Source organism: Grus americana, chromosome 3 (genome assembly GCF_028858705.1).
Source record: "Grus americana isolate bGruAme1 chromosome 3, bGruAme1.mat, whole genome shotgun sequence".
NCBI classification, from domain to species: domain Eukaryota; kingdom Metazoa; phylum Chordata; class Aves; order Gruiformes; family Gruidae; genus Grus; species Grus americana.
Window position 1 is genome coordinate 113,180,022 of NC_072854.1, and position 21,681 is coordinate 113,201,702.

The 21,681-nt window shown below is 39.0% G+C and overlaps 1 protein-coding gene across 5 annotated transcripts in view; it reads left to right on the forward strand.

Annotated features, from left to right (window-relative positions):
• The window catches only part of SOS1 (SOS Ras/Rac guanine nucleotide exchange factor 1), a 52,470-nt gene that overhangs the window by 11,126 nt on the left and 19,663 nt on the right, over positions 1-21,681 (forward strand). For all 5 annotated transcript variants that reach the window (XM_054819528.1, XM_054819529.1, XM_054819530.1 and 2 more), the window contains 6 exons: positions 815-946; positions 1,494-1,658; positions 5,237-5,446; positions 5,953-6,096; positions 9,970-10,080; positions 10,190-10,288. In XM_054819528.1, the coding sequence (XP_054675503.1) occupies positions 815-946; positions 1,494-1,658; positions 5,237-5,446; positions 5,953-6,096; positions 9,970-10,080; positions 10,190-10,288 (861 nt within the window). The remainder of the gene's footprint in view (positions 1-814; positions 947-1,493; positions 1,659-5,236; positions 5,447-5,952; positions 6,097-9,969; positions 10,081-10,189; positions 10,289-21,681) is intronic.

The window sequence follows — 21,681 nt, forward strand, 5'->3', positions numbered from 1 at the left end:
TCATGGTTGCTCAAACGAGGGTCATATTTACGTAAGTGAGCACTTGCAACCGAAACAGTCAAGTGGGAACTGTGGTCTGAAAAAATAAAATGTGACGTTATCTGAAAAATTAGATTTCTGACATCCCTGAACATCAGGGCTACCAAAAACGAAGAAGCTTTTGAACCTCTGGAGACCTATGCGTGAGTTCCAGCAGGAGAGTTGTTCAATGCATGGGAGAGTGTAGGTGCCCTCAGGCATCCAGACTTCTGGAAGGAGTAAACAACTCCAAACTGGGGCATATATTGTCCGACTGTAGACTATGAAACTCTTTTAAAATACATGGGTGCTGTTGGACGTTCTCTTTTCCTATTATGTTCATGCCATCAATCAGAGCAGTTTGCATGTGTACAATCTGGACCATGTGCTGATCAGTAAAGGTGAAACTGAAAACTTGTATCTCATTCAGGAACCATTCTGTAAAGGGAATAAAGTGCTAGGATAAAATGTAGTCATGTATTTAAATGCTGAATTACCAGGCATGTGCACAAGGGGAGCAAACTGTGCCTGCAATGGCAACTTAATTCTGGCATTTCTCAAATTTTGAGCACTAGATTATTCTTTGATAATGATATTCTGATACAGCCTTATGAATGTAGTGAGCAGCATGTACCAAAATGATAAAACTTATGTGTGTTGTACAAGCTTTTATAGTTGAAATACCAACATTGGCAAACATTCCTTTGTGACGTAATGGAAAGCAATTTGATAACGTGGTGATATTGCTAAGCTTGTTCAGACTGTGCATTTACCCTTTACTGCTGGTTTTTTTAAGGATCGTGTTCAAAAAAGTTTTCCCCATCCTATTGATAAGTGGGCAATAGCTGATGCCCAGTCTGCTATTGAGAAGAGGAAACGAAGAAATCCGTTATCTCTCCCAGTAGAAAAAATCCATCCTTTATTAAAGGTAAGCAGTGATGTAATCTTAATCTTGCTTTTAGAATGCAAGTAGAAGTTGACAGCTTTGTTTTGTGTAATGTCTGTATTCTGCCTGAAATGTAATCAAAAAAGGAATAAGAATATCTTGTTACATAGTTTTATTTTAAGTGTTCCAGTTTAGTTAATTGCATGTATTTCTTTTTCACTTAATTTGTTAATTCTCTGTTGGACAAACAAAGCCAAGAACTCATTTGCTATGAATTTGATTGTTCTTGTTTCATTTCACATGCCTTAGAAAATGCTCAAGAAACTTCTGGAAATAGCCATAAATGTTTAAGTGAGGTTTTTGGGACAGTTGTTGGCTGTCGTCAGTTCCACAGTTAATAGGGCAACATCTACAATGACACCATTTCTTCTCTAGGCCTACAGACTACTGTTTCTAGTACTGAAATAGACTGTGGGTATGTGGTGAATGTTTATGAGTACGGTCTTAAACTTACTGGTTTTAGTTGTAACGTATGGTGTGTATTTCATCAACTGAGTAACAGTGGAACGCTTATTTTTTTTCCTTTCAGGAAGTTCTAGGCTACAAAATCGACCACCAAGTGTCTGTTTACATAGTGGCAGTATTAGAATACATTTCTGCAGACATCTTAAAACTGGTTGGGAATTATGTGCGGAATATAAGACATTATGAGATTACAAAACAAGATATTAAAGTGGCAATGTGTGCTGATAAGGTAAGCCTAACTCTTGTTTCTCATGTTAACAGGAAGTTTTAAGAGGACAATGTCTATTCCTTATTGAGTACGTGGAGCCTTGTACCTTGGAAAGAAGAAATTACTGCCCTAAAATATGGTAGCAAAGCTACCAAAAAGCTAATTGAGCTTACAGAGCTGTCGCTTGTGCTTATTAATAGTTAAGTCTCTCTTCATTTTGTTATCACTTGTCTAATCTCAGCAATGTGTGAATGCTTTAAAAATTACTGTGAAGCAGCACTAACTTAAAAATTCCTAAGCTGTAATAGTGGAGCCTTATTTTGTAGCTTGAAAAAAGAAGGCTGAAATTAAGCTTGGATGTTCTCCCAAAATAAATGACTGTATTGCATGTAAAAACTAGCGTTTTGATGATCCAGCATTTTAAAACAAAAAAACCCACCTGCATTAGTATCTCAGCCTAATCCTCCTTAGTGATCCATATTTTTATCTGCAGGTAGTCTTTCTTGTAGCCTCAGAAGATTGAGTAGGTTCATACAGGAATTGCCTCTCTGTCCAGCAGTGATAGAGCAAGGTTCCCTGTCTGTCTTTCAGGTGCCTTTGCTCTCTATAGCTTCTGTGGCCACCCTGTTGTCATCTCAAATTTTCCATTGTTTAAAAAAACAAAGCTGGAAGTTAATCCTTTAAGGGATGGGACTTGGGAATCTCTACTCTTGCTGAAATCTAGGGATTTTCAGATTTATCACCTCTTTTCAGTATTTTGTCTTGGTCTGTGTTAATATGTTTGGTTGGGATTGTCTCTGTTTCAATGAATGCCTTTGTCTCATTCCTGCTTGCTTTTTTTTCATCCTACTTTCTTCACCTTTCTTTACTCTCTCTTAAGATACCTTGTGAGGTCTTGAAGAGTCAAGTACTTTTCAGTCAGGACAATAGTCTTGGTCACTCTTGCTTTTGGGGCATATCTGCCTGGGTCATTAGGGTGGGGTTTGAAGGTGTATGTTTGAATATTTGTCATACAATAATAACAGGAACAAGCGCTGTTGCTGCATGCTTCTTTCTCTCCTAGGAAAGGTGGTGAGCCAAAGAGCCATTATGAAGTTCATTTAGGAACTTCTGTTACAGTACATTGAAGGAACTCTTTGATACGTACACAGAAGAAACTTTTGAAAGGCTCTAATGTAGGTCTGTTGGTTTACTGCCTCAGCAGAACAAGCCATTGAAAGGTGCTCCCAAGGTGTTTTCTTTCCAGTTGCATTGAGAAACTTCAAAATATATATATGTTCATACCCATAACATGTTCTGCTTGTTTTTATTTTTTGAAACAAACCAATCAGTTTCTTGGCCCTGTGTGCCATTTTTTCCTCAAGTGCTTTCACATTTGCTTTTGTGCCATCCATCCATCTGGAAAATTTTGGCTTGTCTGCAAAAAACCAAACTCCGTTAAAATGTGAGCTGTTTTTCTTCTACTGTTTGCTTGTGCTTCTGATTGCTCTAAATTCAGTATCTGGGTTATAGTTACTTTAATTTGTTTCTCTGGATTTCATAGTAGTGAGATATGCACCTTGTGAATACAGCCTGGAATCTTCCAGCTCAAGTATGTGCTAGAACTGCGTCCATGAAGTAGTTACAAATGTTGAGGCCTCCTTGAATACCTGCATTATTCCATGTAATTTCCCACAGTAGTGACCCTGGATTGTTCAGAAGTTTAATTCTGGATCTCCAGTTTTATAATTATTTGGAAAACCACTTTTTTGTTCCGTTTTCTGCCATTTTAAAAACTCTAGTTCATGTTTAATGTGTTAGCCTTCCCTCCTGTGGTTCTCAGGAGTATTTACAGTTCTGATCCTGCAGTCTTTTCCTTAGTCTTTTCAGTGATTGACAGCAGTCCTGTCAGTCTCTGCAGTGACAGGCGTAGGTTGCCATGGCTTAACCTCCATCTTTTTGGAAGGGAGGCTAGCAAGCAGCACTTCAGTTCTCAGTTATTTTGAAGTTCACATGTATTGTTTGATACACTTCAGGACTTCCTGGAAGGAGTGTAGCTCCAGGCAGCAGATTTGTTTATAAATACTGTCCCATCTGTCTATCCCGGGACAAAGTCATCTTGTATGTTGAACTACATATTATACCAGCTTACTGTTAAGATTTGCTACATCATTGTAGATTGTTTGTGGACCCTCTTTAGGTTTTCTTTTTGCTAAAGATACTTCAAATTAGGATGCCTTTTACTAATTTGCAGTCAACTTATTTAGTTTACCTCTAAGATGTTGTTTCCATGATACTCAAAGAACACGAAGTGTGATGTCTGTTTGCCACTTGCTAAATCATTGTAATGACTCCTGGCTTAGACACCATGTTTGGAAGAAGTGTTCAGTGAGCCGCTTCTCTTGAGAAGTTCGAATTATTGTTTGTGTTTGGTAAGCCTTGCTTGGGTATGAATTGGAACTTCTGGTAGTGTTCTGGTTTTGGCAGGGATAGAGTTAATTTTCTTCCTAGCAGCTGGTTAGTGCTGTGTTTTGGGTTTAGGATGAGAATAATGTTGATAACGCAGCGATGTTTTTTGTTGTTGCCAAGCAGTCGAGGACTTTTCAGCTTCTCATACTGCCCTGCCAAGGAGAAGGCTGAGGGCACCTAAGAAGCTGGGAGGGGACACAGCCAGGACAGCTGACCCAAACTGGCCCAAGGGATATTCCGTACCATATGACATCATGCTCAGTATATAATGGGGGGTGTGGGTGTGGCTGGGAGGTGGGATGGCTCAGGAACGAGCTGAGCATTAGCTTCAGGTGGTGAGCAATTGTGCTGTGCATCACTTGAATATAGTGCTGCTGCTATTATTATTAATCTTTTCTGTCCTATTAAACTGTCTTTATCTCAACCCACGAGTTTTGACTTTTTTTTCTTTTTGATTCTCTCCCCTATCCCATTGGGGAGAGTGAGTGAATGGCTGTGTGGTTGTTTTAACTGTCTGCTGGGTTAAACCATGACAGGTAGTCATAGTTTTTAGAGGTTGTTTTAGTCTGTGTAGTTCTGCAATGTGTCTGCCACCTTTTCTGAAGCTGGTGCCCTTCCTTGAGGGCAAGTTTTAACAAGAGAACTCAGGAGTTATTGAGGACGGAAACCAGGCCACATACGGTGTGTGGGCAGGCTGGTATTCATCTCTGGTAGATTACAGGGTTCTGAGCACGATTATGTGTGACTTCCTGTTAAAGCTAAAGCTGAAAAGCCAAAATGCACACACTTTTCGACTTCAGATAATATAGTATCTTCAGAAACTTAAATTATATACAGCCAATTCAGAGTGATAGAATACAGCTAAATGTGTCTGTAATTGATTGTAGGACCACATTCTTGGACAGATGCCTGGATTATCTAAGTGATGGGGAATTCTTCAGTAATTGCCACTGCAAATAATGACTTGCAAATTCATAGCAATGGATATTGTTTTTGTGATGCTTGACCAATTGCAGTATGATAATACATAAATCTTACTGCTGATTAGTCTGATTTCATGGGAATAATATATTTCCTTTACTGGTAACTTACAGGTAGGTCTTGAAAAGAAGTTGTTCTCATTTTGTGGATTTCCCCTCTTTGCTACGTAGGTATTAATGGATATGTTCCATCAAGATGTAGAAGATTTAAGTGCACTAACTTTATCTGATGAGGAACCCTCCACCTCAGGGGAGCAAACCTATTATGACCTAGTGAAGTCATTTATGGCAGAGGTTCGACAATATATAAGGGAACTAAATCTCATTATCAGAGTTTTTAGAGAGCCATATGCCTCCAACTCCAAACTATTTTCATCTCATGTAAGTATTGTACAAACCACAAACAAAAAACCCCCTTACTATAATATCTATAAATCTAGACTAATGCTCCTAGAACTTACCTGTTGTCCAGTTTAACACATCAATAGCAGAGGAAGCACTTGTCTCGAGTTCTGACGTGGAAATAGTACAGGAGCACTTGTGGGGAAGCACTAGTTTTGTAGAATGTGGAAGAAACCACCCAATTTACTATATTCGCTTGCAGGCCTGTAATTTAAGACTTGTCACTGTTGTTCTTTGCCATGTTTGAATCATTGTAAATTTTTATATATTTATACATACATATAGTCATTATTTTAAAAAGAAAATCTATGATCTTACATAAATTATACAGAAAGTGTATAATAAAATATATTATAAAATCTTGTTTGTTTAAGGAAGTGCTTGACTTTCGTATCATAACAGTAGTTTTGCGCATAACATTCTTCCTCTTAGAAATTGTGTCCAATTCCGTGTTGATTTTTGTCTGCTTCTGTTGATTTTTGCAGGATGTGGAAAATATATTTAGTCGTATATCAGACATTCATGAACTCAGTGTGAAGTTATTGGGTCATATAGAAGACACTGTTGAAATGACAGATGAAGGTAGTCCTCATCCACTAGTAGGCAGCTGTTTTGAAGACATGGCAGAGGTAAGGAAATACTTGGGGTTTTTTTTGTTAATTATTTGCATTTTAATGACTTGCACTCAGATGCTGAGTGAATCTCTGTTCTAGCTGCCTTTTGTTTGGGTTGAGATCTCTTCTTTCAGCCCCACTGTGATGGACAGACTACCCATTTTTGATAGTGCTTTTACCTTTTTAGTCTCTAAACCTCAATTTCCATAGGGCTATTTAAACTTTAGAGAGCGCAGGGTGGGGAGGGAGAACAACCAAACAAAAATCCCGCCTGTGACTAGACTTCGACAGAAATGGAGATATCCTGTATATCATCTGCACATCAGGATTGTTGTGGAAAGAGAGTGCAACGAAGGCTTTTTTGCCAACAGGCTTGCTTAGCTGGTGAGGAAGGCTTTTGAACTAGGCTTACTAGTCAAGGCAGACCAAAACTTGCAGATTGAAGAACTGAGAGGAGAAGGGGACATACATAACGGAAAGCATGACAAGGTGCTCTCACACCTTCCTCCTGAGAAGGTGGGATGACCAGAGGCTCATTTGAAGTGTTTGTTTTCCCAGGGTGCATGTGCTCATGTACAGGTAGGAGGATCTGGGAGTCTGTGTACAGTTGCAGAGCTGTCATGTGACTGGAATTAGTGACGTGGCAGGAAGGGTTGCATGATGGAGGGCTGTATGAACAAATATAAGCACTCAAGAAGGACAGATGGGGAAGATGAGGTCAGGAGGCTTAACAAAAGATCAGCTCAAATACATGGAGCTCTGTTACAGAATGAATGATAAGCTTAAGGATCAGGATCAGAGGAGGTGGCCACCAAAGGGCATGTTGTGGTCAAGCTTCTCCTGCAAAGACCGTCCAATTGACAAGTGGCCAAAAACTTCTCTAAACAAGTAGGAGTCATCATCTTATCACAGGCCCTGTTTCTCTTGGAAGAATAACCTCCCTGACATCTGCTGAGTGGACAACTTGCTGTGATTCAAGTAATCCAGAAGACTTCTGGAGGGCACTGGGGACAGGTTTTTTTTGTGGCACATGGTGATGGGCTGACTAAGAAAGGTGCTGCACTTGACCTTTTTCTCATGAAGAAGAAAGAACTGGCAGGAGCATCATAGCTAATGGCAGGCTTGGCTGCAGTTGGTAGAGATGGTAGAGTTTAAGGTACTGAGAAAAGTGCAGGTGATGAGCAGACTGAAGACCCTGGGCTTTGGGAAGGACTTAGCTTGTTTAGGGAATTGGGAGGCAGGATCACGTTGGTGGCTGCCTTTAGCGTAGAAAGGGCTTAGGAGAGCTGGCTTATTTTCAAAGACAGTGTGTTCAAAGCACAAGGAAAATGCATTCCTGGTTCCTAGGAAAAAGGGTAGGTGTAGCAGGAGGCAAAGGACAAGCGCAGTTTGGAATTTCATGTTTAACCAAACTCAGCCCCCTCACTACCAGACAGACATTGAGGTGCTGGAGTGTGTCCAAAGAAGAGCAATGAAGCTGGTGAAGGGTCTAGAGAACAAGTCCTGCATGGAGCAGCTGAGGGAATTGGGGTTGGTTTAGTCTGGAGAAAAGGAGGCTGAGGGGAGACCTTATGGCTCTCTACAACTACCTGAAAGGAGGTTGTAGCGACGTGAGTGTTGGTCTCTTCTCCTGAGTAGCAAGTGATAGGACAAGAGGACATGGCCTCAGGTTGTGCCAGGGGAGGTTTAGATTGGATATTAGGAAAGATTTCTTCACCAAAAGAGTTATTAAGCATTGGAGCGGGCTGCCCAGGGAAGTGGTTGAGTCACCATCCCTGGAGGTATTTAAAAGATGTGTAGATGTGATGCTTGGGGACGTGGTTTAGCGGTGCACTTGGTGGTGTTAGGTTTATGGTTGGACTTGATGACCTTAAGGGTCTTTTCCAATCTAAATGATTCTATGATACAAAAAGAAACACAGGCTTCCTAGGAAGAATGTGGAAGCATTATCTAGGCAGGTGGAAATGGTATTAAAAGGCTGTAGCTCAGCTGGAGTTAAATTTGTTGAGGAATGTGAAGTAAAGCAAGAAGGGCTTGTATAGGTAAAATAGCATGACAAAGATGATGGTAGAAAACGGGGGTATCTTGCTTATGGAATGAGAGACCCTGTGCTGGAAGATGTGGAATGGACTGAGGTACTCTGTCTCCTTTGCTCGATCTTTATTGGGAAGATGTGTTTCTAGATTTCCCAGTTAGCCTACTACGAAAGATCGAGGGAGAGAGGTGAAAATCAAAGATCAAGTTAGGGACTATTGATGTAAGGTGAATATATGCAAGTCTATGGGGCAAGACAGGATGCTGAGGCAGCTGGCTAATGTAATTGTATGGCCACCGTCTAGAATTCTTGAAATTTAATGGTGAGTTATGGAGGTCTCCAGTGACTGGAGATAAAGCGTTATGCCCAATCTCAGAAAGACTGATGAGGAGGATCCTGGAAACTAGAAGCTGGTCAGCCTCTCCTCAGTCCCTGAGAAAATTAGAAAATCTTCCTGGAATTCACATCCAGCCACGTGAAGGACTAGAAGGTGATTGGCAACAGCCAGCAGAGATTTCCAAAGGACAAACTGTACCTGACCAACTTGACTGCTTTCTTAAGAGGAGATGGCTGGCTCCATGGACAAAGGGAAGAACAGTTAATATCCCTTATCTGAACTTAAGCAAGGCCTTCAGTACAGTCTCTCATAGTGTCCTTGTAGTCAACTTGGTGAGATGTAGGCTAGCTAGTTGAATTATAGTGTGGGTGGGAAACTGGCTGGACTGGCAGGGCTGAAGGACTGTCATCGGCAATATGAAGTCCATATGGAGGCAAATTGTTAGTGGCATTCCTCAGGGTTTCATACTGGGCCTGATACTGTTTAATGTCTATATTGATGAGGCAGACCTTCTCCCACAACACTAAGTTGGTAGGTGATGTCAAATATGGGGGGACGCGCAGGACAGGGCTACTTCTTGGGATTCCTGACAGGCGGGAGAAATGGACCTACAGGAACCTTATGGAGTTGAGTAAGGGCTAACATGGAAGTTCTGCACCTGGGACCAAACAACCTCATGCAGTGGTCCAGCTGCCTGGCTGAGGAGCAGTACTGCTTGATAGGGCTTGGAGATCCTCAGGAATCAGCAGTGAAGGCTAACTGCCTACTGGGTTATATTAGAAAAAGTGTAGCTGGTGGATTGAGGGATCATTTCTGTGAAGCACTTAAGACCACATCTGGCATATTGTGTCTGGTTTTGGTCTTCCTAGTACAAGATATGCTTATACATGAAGGTTGCTATGATGATTAAGGAGTTGAGGCCCATGATGTACAAAGAGGATTAGGAGTGCTGGGTTTATTCAGTCTTAAAAAGAGAAGTCTGAGGAAGAAGATTTTATTGCTACCTGAAGGGAATGTGTAGAAAAGACTGAGGCAGGCTCTTATTGGGGGTTCACAATAAAGAACTGTGAGGTGAGATGAGAGCGAGCATGCAAGTGATAAAAAGAGTAATCCTGATTAGATACTGGGGAGCGGGGGGGGGGGGGGGGATCTGCAATGAGAGCAACTGAACATTGGAAAACGCTACTCAGAGAGGTTTTGGAGCCTCCATTCTTGGAGGTACTCAGAACTTAGCTGGGTGAGGTCCTGAGCAACCTCAGCTGGCTTTGATGCTGGATCTGGCTTTGGCCCTGAGGTGGGCCCTGCTTTGAACAGGGAATTGGACCAGCTGACCTTCGGAGATCTCTTTCAGACTGAATTACTCCATGAGTCTGTGCACATATTGATTCTTCTCTATAGGTGTTTTGGAAAAAGTATGCAGAAAAGTGTCTCCTATGTAGTGTGTGTATTTTCTTTAAGAAATACAAAGTTTAGATATTAAATCAGTTTTGTAAAATTATTCTGTATTTCTTCTTAGGAACTAGCATTTGATCCATATGAATCATATGCACAAGATATTTTGCGACCTGGTTTTCATGATCATTTTCTAAGCCAATTATCAAAGCCAGGAGCAGCATTTTATTTACAGGTAACTTTCTTTTAAGTAAGCTGTATTATTGATATTACTATTTTAATTACATTATATTGTTGCTTCAATACATTTATTGTTTTAAGACTGAAATTTATTTTTTTTACAGTCAATAGGTGAAGGCTTTAAAGAAGCTGTTCAGTATGTTCTACCCCGGCTGCTCCTTGCCCCCGTTTACCACTGTCTTCATTATTTTGAACTGCTAAAAGTAAGGACATTATGTCAATCTGGTGTTTTTTCATAATTCTCAGTGCTGGATACCAGAGTTTTCCATGCTCAGTTAGGTGTAAAACCTTTTACTAGAATGTGAATAAAAAAACTGCTATGATGAAATAAAAACAGGTAATATGCTCTGGTGCATGCTATAACTAGCTGAATATCAGCTTGTAATTTAATGGAAATTTTACAGCAGATAGTGATTTGTGTTGAATAATCAAGTTATTAATACTATTAATTTAGAAAGCAATAGAGATCTAGGTACTCATATTCTTGCAATGATTGTTTCAAGAGTGGTAAGAGATAATGGCAAATGGTTGTATTACAGAAAATGTCCAAGCCTTTCTCAAGCTGTTACTTTGTAAATTTAAAATCACAGTAAGATTTCCCTTCAGACTTCATTTTATTTTCAGGAAAGCTTCAGTGTTCTTGCAGTGCACATCCCATGGTGGCTGTCAAGGCGATACCCTTCCTTCAAAGGGAAGGCTTGGTTGATAGATACTTTGTGGGCTTTTTTAATGAGACCTCACAGCGGTAGGGTAACAGTAAAGACTTTGTAACATACACATGTAAAGAAAATAGCTACAGAATGTTTCTCTGGGGTGTTTATCAGTTAGAATTGAATAATAATCTTTAAGGAATGTAGAGCATTTTGAGGAAAACTTTCAAGTAGAATCTTCATTGGACTTAATGGAAACTCATAAGGGATACCGTGTTCCAAACATAATTACTTGGAAATTTGGATCAGAAGTAAAAAAAAACAAAAACAAAAACCAAAAAAACCCAAAACCAAAACCCAAACCAAAAAACCAAAACACTTCTGCTCTTTTGAAGAAATCTGGGTGTGTTTTTCTTGAATGTTTGTTTGGTTGTCTTGGGATAACCCAGTAGTTAGGTCATCTTTGAGTCTAAGTGTCTACAGTGTTAACATCATTTTTACTGATTTAGATCTACATACAGCTTTGGCACGTAGCTCATCATGTATAACATGCTCTTTTTTGAATTTTGGAACACATACTTGATCTGTTTGTCTAGCTCATGGGTTTGGTCTGACTTTTCAGACATCTTTAACATAATAAGCGTTTCCTTTCATGACAGTCCATTGGAAGGGAGGTATGATACAGCTCGTCTGCATTTTGTGTGATAAAAACCTGCACAGACATAAAGTTTCTTTGCTCATGCTTTTATCACACAGTCTCAAAAGTACCTAATGGCTTTGCATATTTCCATGTGAACATGGTATTGTTCTACATAATAGACAAAGCATGAAGGATTAACTTTGACACAGAGGTATCCTGTGTTGCTTCTTGCTATTGGTAGTTTTAGTGGGGGAGAGAGAGCATGTGTGCTTCTGGAAATAGGGAGCAAACTGGAATCTAAGCTAAGCCCACCTCCAGAAGGTTATAAATCTTTTTGCAACTCCTGACCTATGCTTTATGTAAAATTCTTGGCTTTTCTCATTCATACTCTACACACACACCCTTCACCCTTTGTAAATCATAGAATGGTTAGGGTTGCAAGGGACCTCAAAGATCATCTAGTTCCAACCCCCCCTGCCATGGGCAGGGACACCTTCCACTAGACAACGTTGCCCAAAGCCTCATCCAACCTGGCCTTAAACACTTCCAGGGAGGGGGCTGCCACAACCTCTCTGGGCAACCTGTTCCAGTACCTCACCACCCTCACAGTAAAGAATTTCTTTCTAACATCTAATCTAAATCGACCCTCCTTCAGTTTAAACCCATTACCCCTTGTCCTGTCACTGCACTCCCTGATAAACAGTCCCTCACCATCTTTCCTGTAGGCCCCTTCAGGTACTGGTAAGCTGCAGTTAGATCTCCCCGGAGCCTTCTCTTCTCCAGGCTGAACAACCCCAACTCTCTCAGCCTGTCCTCATAGGAGAAGTGCTCCAGCCCTCTGATCAGCTTTGTGGCCCTCCTCTGATATTGTTGGGTTGGATTTTGATCCTTATGTGATCACTTTCCAGGTCTTCTTGCTACTGTGTTGCTCATCTCACATTTTAGTGAGACACTCGTTGCTGTGGTCTGTCAGATGTGATATACATAATAGGCAGTGATGGATAATAGGAGCACATGAAGAGAGAGATACTAGCTCTCATGGCAGTAGCGTCATCTGTCAGCTAGTACATACATGTGCACGCAGCATATGAATCCCTCCCTCCAGTAGTCTCTGCTGGCAATAACATTTTCTTTCTTATATCTGGAATCTTCAAACAGATTCCAACTTGGTTATACTTAAAAAATGGCCTGATGGAAGAGCATTTGGTGCGGAAGGGTGTTTTTGGAATTATTTAGCCATATAATCCTGACAATTTCACTGATACAAGGTTGTATTGAATTCTTTTGTATGGTAAGAGGCCTGATTTAGTGATTGCAGGCATTTCTATGAATAATCAACTTAAAATACTATGAAAATGGATCTCTTGCCATGAAGAGACAAAATGTTGGCATAGTATGTGGAAAAAACATTTCTCTTGAATATAGATATACTTAAGGATAAAGGGATTAGCATTTTTCTTTGAGCTATGTCATGTAATTTTGCATACTTTGAAGTTGTCTATTTCAAATGCATCTCAAATTTACCTTCTAACTATGCAGACTACAAAAAAAGTAAATTTCTATCCACTGATGGTTATCCTATTTAGAAACTAAAGCCCTCCTGCAGTTTGGCGGGGCACCAGGAACACACAAATACATACTCTATTTTTAGCTGAAGCTCCTTGCGGTAACTTTGTTAGGAAATTAGCATATGACTGAGGTCCGGGTTTTCCTTCAACCAGCCTGAAAGTCCCCAAACTTTTATATAAGAAAATAACTACATAAAATAGCAACTTTGTATGTGACTGTGCTTTTCTGCAAATTTTTAGATAATATGAATGGGCTTTTCTAAATGTGGACCCTTAAGTGAAAGGTAGGGTGGTACAAATAGCACAGTTATTTATGACCTTGAGTTATTGAAGAAATAAGTTTACAAGACTTTTAAATTAATTTAGGCACTGTTTCAGATGCTGTAAATTTGTGTGCATGTGTGATACTCTTTCCTTTCTTTGGGTAAATAGAAGATTTCTTCAAAATTCCTTTTTTTTTTTTCAAGTAGAATGATTGAAAGTGTATATAAACTTTGCTTAGATTAAATAATATGTTCTGGAATACAGAAGAACGAGATGATTTTATTTAATTTTTAAACCAAGTGCAGACTTGGCTCCTATGACTTATGAATGGAAACTTCTTGTCTCTTTGCAAATATTTGAAGTTGGAATTCTACCTATAATAATCTTAAATTCTCAGAATGCTTTCATTTCACAACAGTATCTAGTGTGTTTTATTTATTTTTTAAAACTTTGTTCTTAGATGATAAATAACTTTCCAGTCTTTACTGACTGGCAATTCAGCTCAAGTAGAAATACTCATCAATTAAACTTTTTTGTCGTCGTCTTTCACTATGCTAATATAACTTTAAAAAAAAATCTGATTTGACAGGGTCTTCCAAGATAAGAAACCACCCTTTTCCCAACCTGATGGTATTAAATTTGTTACATGTTGCTGTAGAAGGTACAGGGTGGTAAAGCATTAGCAGTTTAGGACTAGCGTATCTTTAGGCTGATCCTGTAAGTCTCTTGCCATGTGTCGTGTTGGGCAACACATCCCAAACTGTTTTGGGCTTTGACTTCACTTTGATTTTCAGCCTCGTTTCAGCCAGGCTCATGATACAGAATGTAACAAATATAATGAAGTTGATTTGCGATCCCATCTGTAACTGGTGTAACCCAGCCCAGGGTGCAGAATCACTGAGTCTTAATTAGTTGAAATTTGGCAGTCTGCAAAGTCTTTACGATATCTGCAATTACAGGTCATTGTCTCAAAATATTGTCTGTGTTGCTTGTATTTAATACAGGCACTGTAATTAACAGGTTCTCTTGCTTTAGTTGGTTCTTAGTCTCCTTCAATTAATATTAAAACCAGAAAATTCAGACTAGCTATGAATTATTTTAAGAAAGTATTTACTTAGTGTCAGCAAAGGATTTTGTTTTCTGAAATCACTTTGTCTGGTGTGCCACTTTCCAAACACAGTACTTTGTACAATATTGTTTTGAAATAAAAGTAAAAGCAGAAGTATTACTGTTTTACATGTATTTGTATGTGTAACTGTGGATGAGGATGACTTTTTTTTTTTTTACATCCAGTGGAGATAATGTGCAATGTTATGTCTCTGTGACAGATGAAGGCCTATCTGCTGGAGGAAATGTAGCTTGACCAAACTGTTGCTAGTATTTCTTGGGAGAAAAAGCTGGGGTGATGTAAAAATTGGTCTCAAGTTTAAGAAGAGATTTCCTAGAATATGACAATAGGTGAAAAATTTAAGCAACTTCTTCACATGGTTAAGCTATGAAGACTTATATTACAACTGCAGTGTTGAAAAGGTACAGAAGTTGTGCTTTATGGTAGAAGTTGGAGGTGATACAGCCAGGTAAATGAGGTTCTGTATTTCTTGTGTGGTTTCATTGACAACATTTCTCTTGCTTTTCTCCTTTAAATGTTAGTGGGTTTATGCTTTAAGTCAGCTGTGTGTTCGGCAGCCAAATGGAAGGTGATAGGGGAAAATAAAACTTTGTCATCTCTGTGTGTGTGGACTTTGTCCACAAACTTGGTTATTGTTAATCTAGCTAATTAGGCTCTCTGAGGGAACTCTTTAATTAAAAAAGTTATTCAGAAGGTATTTAATTTTTTCTTTTTAGCTGCGGTACTTGTTGATGAATTTCCTATGTGTTTATATCAGAGATACATATATGTGTCTGTGTATCACTTCATTTGTCAATAACTTAAGTCCTCTGTTAAGGGGTTGTGATGGGACTGTATGTTCTGTTGTATAGCTTTTTTCTTTTTACTCAGGATGTATCTGGGCTTTTGAGAAGCAAATGTCTCTTTCCAGGGAGTTTCCTAATTAGAAGTAATTATCTTGGAGAATATTCTGTCCATTATCCCACTAAAACTGATTTTCTGCAAAAGCTGGATAAAATCTAACAAAAGTAAAAAATTCCTCCTTCCACTTTACTTGCTACAGTCCTCAGTGACACTTGAGCTGCGTTATTGTCAATCGGCTGCAGGACCAACAACTGCTGTACTTTGATCCCTTGAAGCAGGGAGTAGGATGGCACGAGGGCAGACTGTTCTTATCTAGATGATGCCCGCTTTGGGGAGTTAGGTGAAGCACTAACTGAACTCTGACTTTTGACTTCCCTTACGTGTTTAACTGCAGGGTTCCAGGGTCCTGTTTTCTGATCCATTTTCTAGGAATTACCTGCAGGGTAAATTCTCACTGGTACTGTGGGAATTAGGAGAGCTGTACTGGGGCAGACTGTTCTCTGGGGCTGGTGATCTGTTCCTGGTTTTCAATGACTGCTGCTAGTGATGGTAGATAGCTCTTTAGCTTACATGGCAGTGGTTTATGCTGAACACCCAAGGCTAAGCTTTCATGAAAATAGATGAGTGTTACAGGAACTTGGACAAATTTTGATCCTTTCTTCCCCCCTCTTTAAATTTAATTTTGACACAAGTAATCTATCAAGGATTCAATGTTAAGAAGCTTATTGTAGCTGAGATTTTCAACTCCTATAGGATGACATTAGCTTTTGTGACTCTGGCAGTCATGATATAGGCACTTGTATTGCTGTATAGTTTTTTAATACCAGTAGTATATTTCTCTGTCCTCTTCTCCTGTCTCCATTCCTGTCACCTTCTGTACAAAAGGGAGATCCTCAGAGAGAAGCAGCACTATCGTTGGGACTTTCATATACTTGATGTCTTCAGTGGAAATGTTTCTGGACACAGAGCTGTGGATTTAGTCCCACAACCCGCATGTTTTCTCTGTTTTCTCTGTTTGCTCTAATAGCAGTGGAGGTCTGTTTTCTGTCAATACTTTGACATCTTCAGTGGAAACCGATGGAAAGATGTAGGAAATAGCAAACACAAGTAAAACAACAAGCTGCATTCATGGTTTCTGTAGACAGATGGGATTCTGCTTGTTATCCCTCATTTCCTCTGCTGTTTTTCCCTTAAGTAGCTGGGTTCCTCTTAAAATCAACAGGGTTCTACTGTTGCTTCCCAGAATGATCTCTGAAATTGTGAATTCATCTTACACACCATTCAAAAATTCATGCATTTCTATCCAAATATAGAGATGCCATCCAGTTGAGGTTGTGGCCTTGCAAACTTGGCTGGCAAAGATCAGACTTGAATTCTGTCGAAGCAGTCAAAGTGGTTTTTAATCCATTTCGGAATTACAAAAGAGAAAGGGAAGATGTTTTCAAATTGAACTGTCTTTACTATGATGGAAAATGTGGGGGAAGAAAATGGAAGACCTCAATTACAAGTTTGGAAGCACATAGGTAAATACTTTGTGATATTTCAAATACTAATCTAACTAAATGTTATCAACTTAATTATGAATTTAAATTTCTAATGTATTCTGCAGGTCTACTAATAGTGACGAGACAAACCAAAGTGACAGTAAGAAAGAAGAGAATTTCAGAGCTTGAAGGCTCTGGAAGGATCTGTGTGAACTTGTACATTTGTTACAGAAAGGTAATGAATCTGCTGTGGAAGAGACATCAGCATATGCAAAAAAACCCAACACAACAATAAACCCCAAACAAATAAATCAAAAAACCCTCAACAAACCCGTATTTTTGAGGAATATAGAGCAAATGGATTTCCCATACTCTGAGAAGACAAGACTTCCTGTAAACAAAGTAGCCATTTCCCTAGTAATGAAATCTGGGCATATAAAATGCATATATGGCAGCTAATATCCTACAAAAAGTCTGAATGTTTAGGAAATGGTTTTATGAGAACATCAAGGAACATACTTGAAAACAAGGCTTTGTTTTTGTATCTCTTCCTTGATGAAGGAAATGTTGTGTAAGCTCCATGAGAATTGCTCACAAACATGAATCCCTTCCCTGTTGCAGAAACTGACAGCAAAAATACACTCTTCCCTGCTGAGCAGGCTCCAGTTGAAATACCTAGCAAGCTGCAGTAGCACTTGAGCAGACCTAATCTGAAATATGGGCTCTTGACAGGCTATACACATTCATGGGAATGCTAGTGGCAAATTGGACATGTAAACCTATTACGGAAAACTTTGAACTGTTGAATTGGTAGAATGTCAACTGACAGACTTCTGTGTGCTATAGATTTCTGAATAGCTTTTCCTGACGTTTTGTCAGTGTCCATCCTGGCTTGAAAAATGGCACTTTACTTAAGAGTAATGTAACTTATTTCTGAAACATTTATTTTAATTTCATTCTCCCCTTCCCCAAATAAGAGCATCCACATCGAGTAATCAAAGTATCAGTTCCTTAAATTCACGTATTTCTTTAGTCTGAGTGGTTTCACTTTTTTGGGCTCAGGTGAAGTTTGATGTACGTAAAATTTCCACATATCTTTGTGATCTAATTTTAAGTCACATAGTCAAGCTGTGAAAGAACTGGGAAGCTTGTACTGAAAGTTGAAATGCTGTTTGTTTTCTTCTGTTTTAATGCTTTACTTGTACAGTATGCTTCCCCAGTGGGCTGACAATATTTTACATTATGCAAGTTAAAACTTAATGTGAAATAAAAGATGAGAGCTTTTTAGCGATCTCTTTTAAAATGTGCTTCCAAGAGGATGCTGGAGGCAATTCGTAACTATCTGATATCGGAGGTTTGCTATTTGATGTATTTATGTAAGATTGTGCTTTAATGTAACTTTTTAACTATGCATTCTCAGTTTAATTTTAAACTTTGTTGAGAAAAAGTTTTTGCCATTACTTTGGTAATATATTAAGTTCTGTTCCACTCAATGCAAATAACACTCCTGCTGTAATGTAAATCTAAATAAACAGTTATATAAATATATGCATATTTTTACTGCACTGTGCTCAAGATTGTTTATATGAAAACAAAATTACTTGTGAAATTCAAATTCATTAAAGCTGTGTATGTATGTCTGAGAATATGGCACATGGACTTTCCTTCAGGCTTCAAGCGTGATGTGCCTTGTACACTTCTGGAAAATGCTGGAAGTCTAAAGCATTCCCTGCAGTTGTCACCATCTGCTGTTGCAGATGATTTCCTGGTGCTTTCTAAAAATTAAAGTTTCTGGATATGAGAGCACTTTTTTCCCCAGCATACTGCTGCTGTTTATTATTTGGAGGAATTGCAAAAAGTCAGAAAAAACTCTTCTGTGGCTCAATGCTGTTGAGGCAGCTTCCAGGATTGTTTTATGGCAAAGTGCCAGCAGACCTGTCTGCCTGCATTTGTCAAAGGAGAAACCCTGTTCATTTTTATTCTTGATCATAAAACAGCCTGTTTCAGGATTGCCAGTTGGTAGGTACCCCATTCTCAGAAACCCGTTAAAGAAAATGGTGAGGCATTAGAACAGAAGCTGGAGTAACTGGTGTCAGCACACTTCAAGTTGTCGTGAACATTGCTTACTTACATAGCATTTCTCTACAGAGCAGATAGCTAGGTCACACTACAAATCAGGCTTGCTTTGCCTGCTGTGCAAGTGTTTCCTTGCCTTGCTGTGGGCTTCAGGATATCTGAAGAAATTATGTAGTGGCTTTTGAAGAGGTTTCTCTGAAGCAGCACTTGATTGAGCTCTTTCTGAGTACAGCTGTGTGCAGCTTCCACTTGTAATGTGACCACTTAAGCACTAAACTTCTTGGATTAATGTTTGGAGGGGCAGTAAGTATTGTTAACACCTACAATCAAGTGATCTTGAGTTAAGCTTAAGTTAAGCAAATTCAATAGTGATTTTCATGCCTCCCATATGCTGTTGTGTCTTTTGTGTATGGAAGCTGATTTGTTGTCTCTCCTCCCAGATGAATTGGGGAATCTGCAGTTCACAAATTTCAGTGGTTAGATTTAGAATAATCTTCTAGGAAAACAGAAGTCTAGATTGTGATGTAAGCCCTGAAATACAAGGGTTTATATCTGTGACACCTACTAGTATTGTTATATCTGCATATTCTCATCATAAGTATAAATGTATTTTCTGTCATTTTCTAGATAGATGCTTCCCTGACAGCATAAGAGAAGGACTACCATAGTCTAATTTTGCACTGCACGAGGAGGATTTCTTTTGTATCTGTTTGGAATTTCCTGGTTGTATAAATATCTAATCCTTGTGTTATGCAACAGGTAGAACAAAATACCTTGTCTTCCACTTTTTTCTATTTCTTCAGAGCTTGTGGCCTAGACTGTAGAGTACTTTTTTAATTAGAAACTTCCTGTGGCAGTCTATTTCCCAAGTTTGTTTTCCTTGAATGGCCAGGATACTGTACTTATAGTATTGTTAGTCATTACAATCATTCTGAACCAATATTTTCTCCTAAGTTTATTAAAAACCACAACGACTATAATACCGATAATCAGAAATATGCATCTCCTTCCCATAATAATATAGTATTCTTCACAGGACACTTTATCTTTAAAAAAAACCCAAAACCCATAAAACAAATCCACACCCAAAAAAGCACACTTTTACTTAGGTGATTCGTTCATTAGGGGGCACTGCGCAGCTATAGAAGAATTGGTGGGATTTGCAGAGAAACTTGGGTGTTTCCACTGATGCTATTTCACTTTCCATAATCTTGTCTTCCAAACTGGGAGCAGTGTAAGATGAAATTCATTGCTGTAATTTAAGCTCAGTTCTGACTAAGACTGTTTTTGATAGCACTTTATGGTAACTATACGATGCTAGAATATGAACTTTAAAATTCCTTTTCTGTGTGCAGAGAAGTATCTTCATAGTAGTTTGTGGCGCTGTCTCATTTGCCATTTGTGTTGGTCTTACACTTAAGAAGATGCATGCTTCTACACAATAATTTCTAAATGTTAAACCTGGAGCATAATTACACTCACTGGACTTTGATTTAGTTTGTATATACAGTTGGAAATATGTGTTACTTCCAATGGATCCTGATGGGGAAATGTTAGTCTTAAACAATTCCTTTCTCTCCAGCTCTGTATACAAACATATATTTTGCTTTTGGACATGGACTGTTCTGTGATGAATACCAACATTTTTGCAACTGGAGATACATTGCTGTAAAAAGCATTTTATAAATTCAACACAGGAGCAGAATGCTTTGCATAATGAACATTAATCTGTACCAGTGTTTCTGAAGAGAACGTACAGGGAGTCAATTTTTTCTAGGCATTTGAGTTGATAAGGTGCTACATTGAGAAAATTCCTGATTACTTCATAGGTATTTATTTTTCTGTTTGGTTTAATATTCCCCTTATACACGTTAGCCTATACTTGCACAGATTTCTCTTGAGATTCTTCCAAATTTAAAAAACTTTCTTCTTTTGGGGAAAAAAAAATGGGCCATTTTTGTTCTGTCTTGTGCTAGGCGCCATGCACCTGTGTTAGTTTGACTGGAGCATTTAGGTAGAATAGACAGTATTAAAAATAAGGAAATAATTTCATAAACTTTGTTGCATGTTGAGCCTAATTTTCATTGATTTTTGTCCTGTGTTTTACACACCTTTTGCTCCTTACTATATGGTACCCTTAAAAGCAAATGGCCCAATATTGTAGGATCTAATAAGGCTTATTTTCAAGGAGACTAGGCGAAAACAATCTTGTCCATTGTTGAAGGGTAGTTATCCAGAGATGATAGGAAATCCAGCCAAACTCTTTTTATGGACATGAACAAAGAGGCAGTGCACAAGGCAAAGAGCCTCCTTTGAACTCTTGTGCAGGAAAGATGCAAAATCTTAGAGGTAGTTTTCTTAGCTTGCTTTCAGGACTTCTGCCAGTGGTGCTACACCTGCCTCATTTGTCTGAGGTCCTCTCTAAACCTTGCTTGATCTGGACAACTGAAGCAACGGGAAGATGATACCTCTGTGTTAAATCTAGAGAGTAAAGGAATGTGATGAGGGTAGCCTCTTCCATCTTGGAGTGATGTGATCTCCCTGAAACCTTTTGGGAAGTAATGCCTGTTATGGTCCGTTGTCAGCCCTATTTCAGTGGTTGTCACATGAGTGGGCACTCATGCCTAATGCTGCTTAGGTCAAGAGTATGACAGATTACACTACATCAACCAAAGCTGCCTAGAATAAAGCTTATGGTCATCCTTATGGCTGAAAACACAAGTAGAGTAGTCTTTGGCATTGACAACTGTTGCATTGAATTATTAACTCTGGTCAGGGAAAAAAATAATGCTATTCTATGACCCATTCAAATGTCAAACATGAATATGTTGTATTCAGTTGGATTTTGGAGGACAATACTTACGTTTCACACTGGAAGCAAATAGTGCAATTGTACTGTTTCCAAGGGTGTCATTCTGGTCCATGCCACTGTTACCATGTCT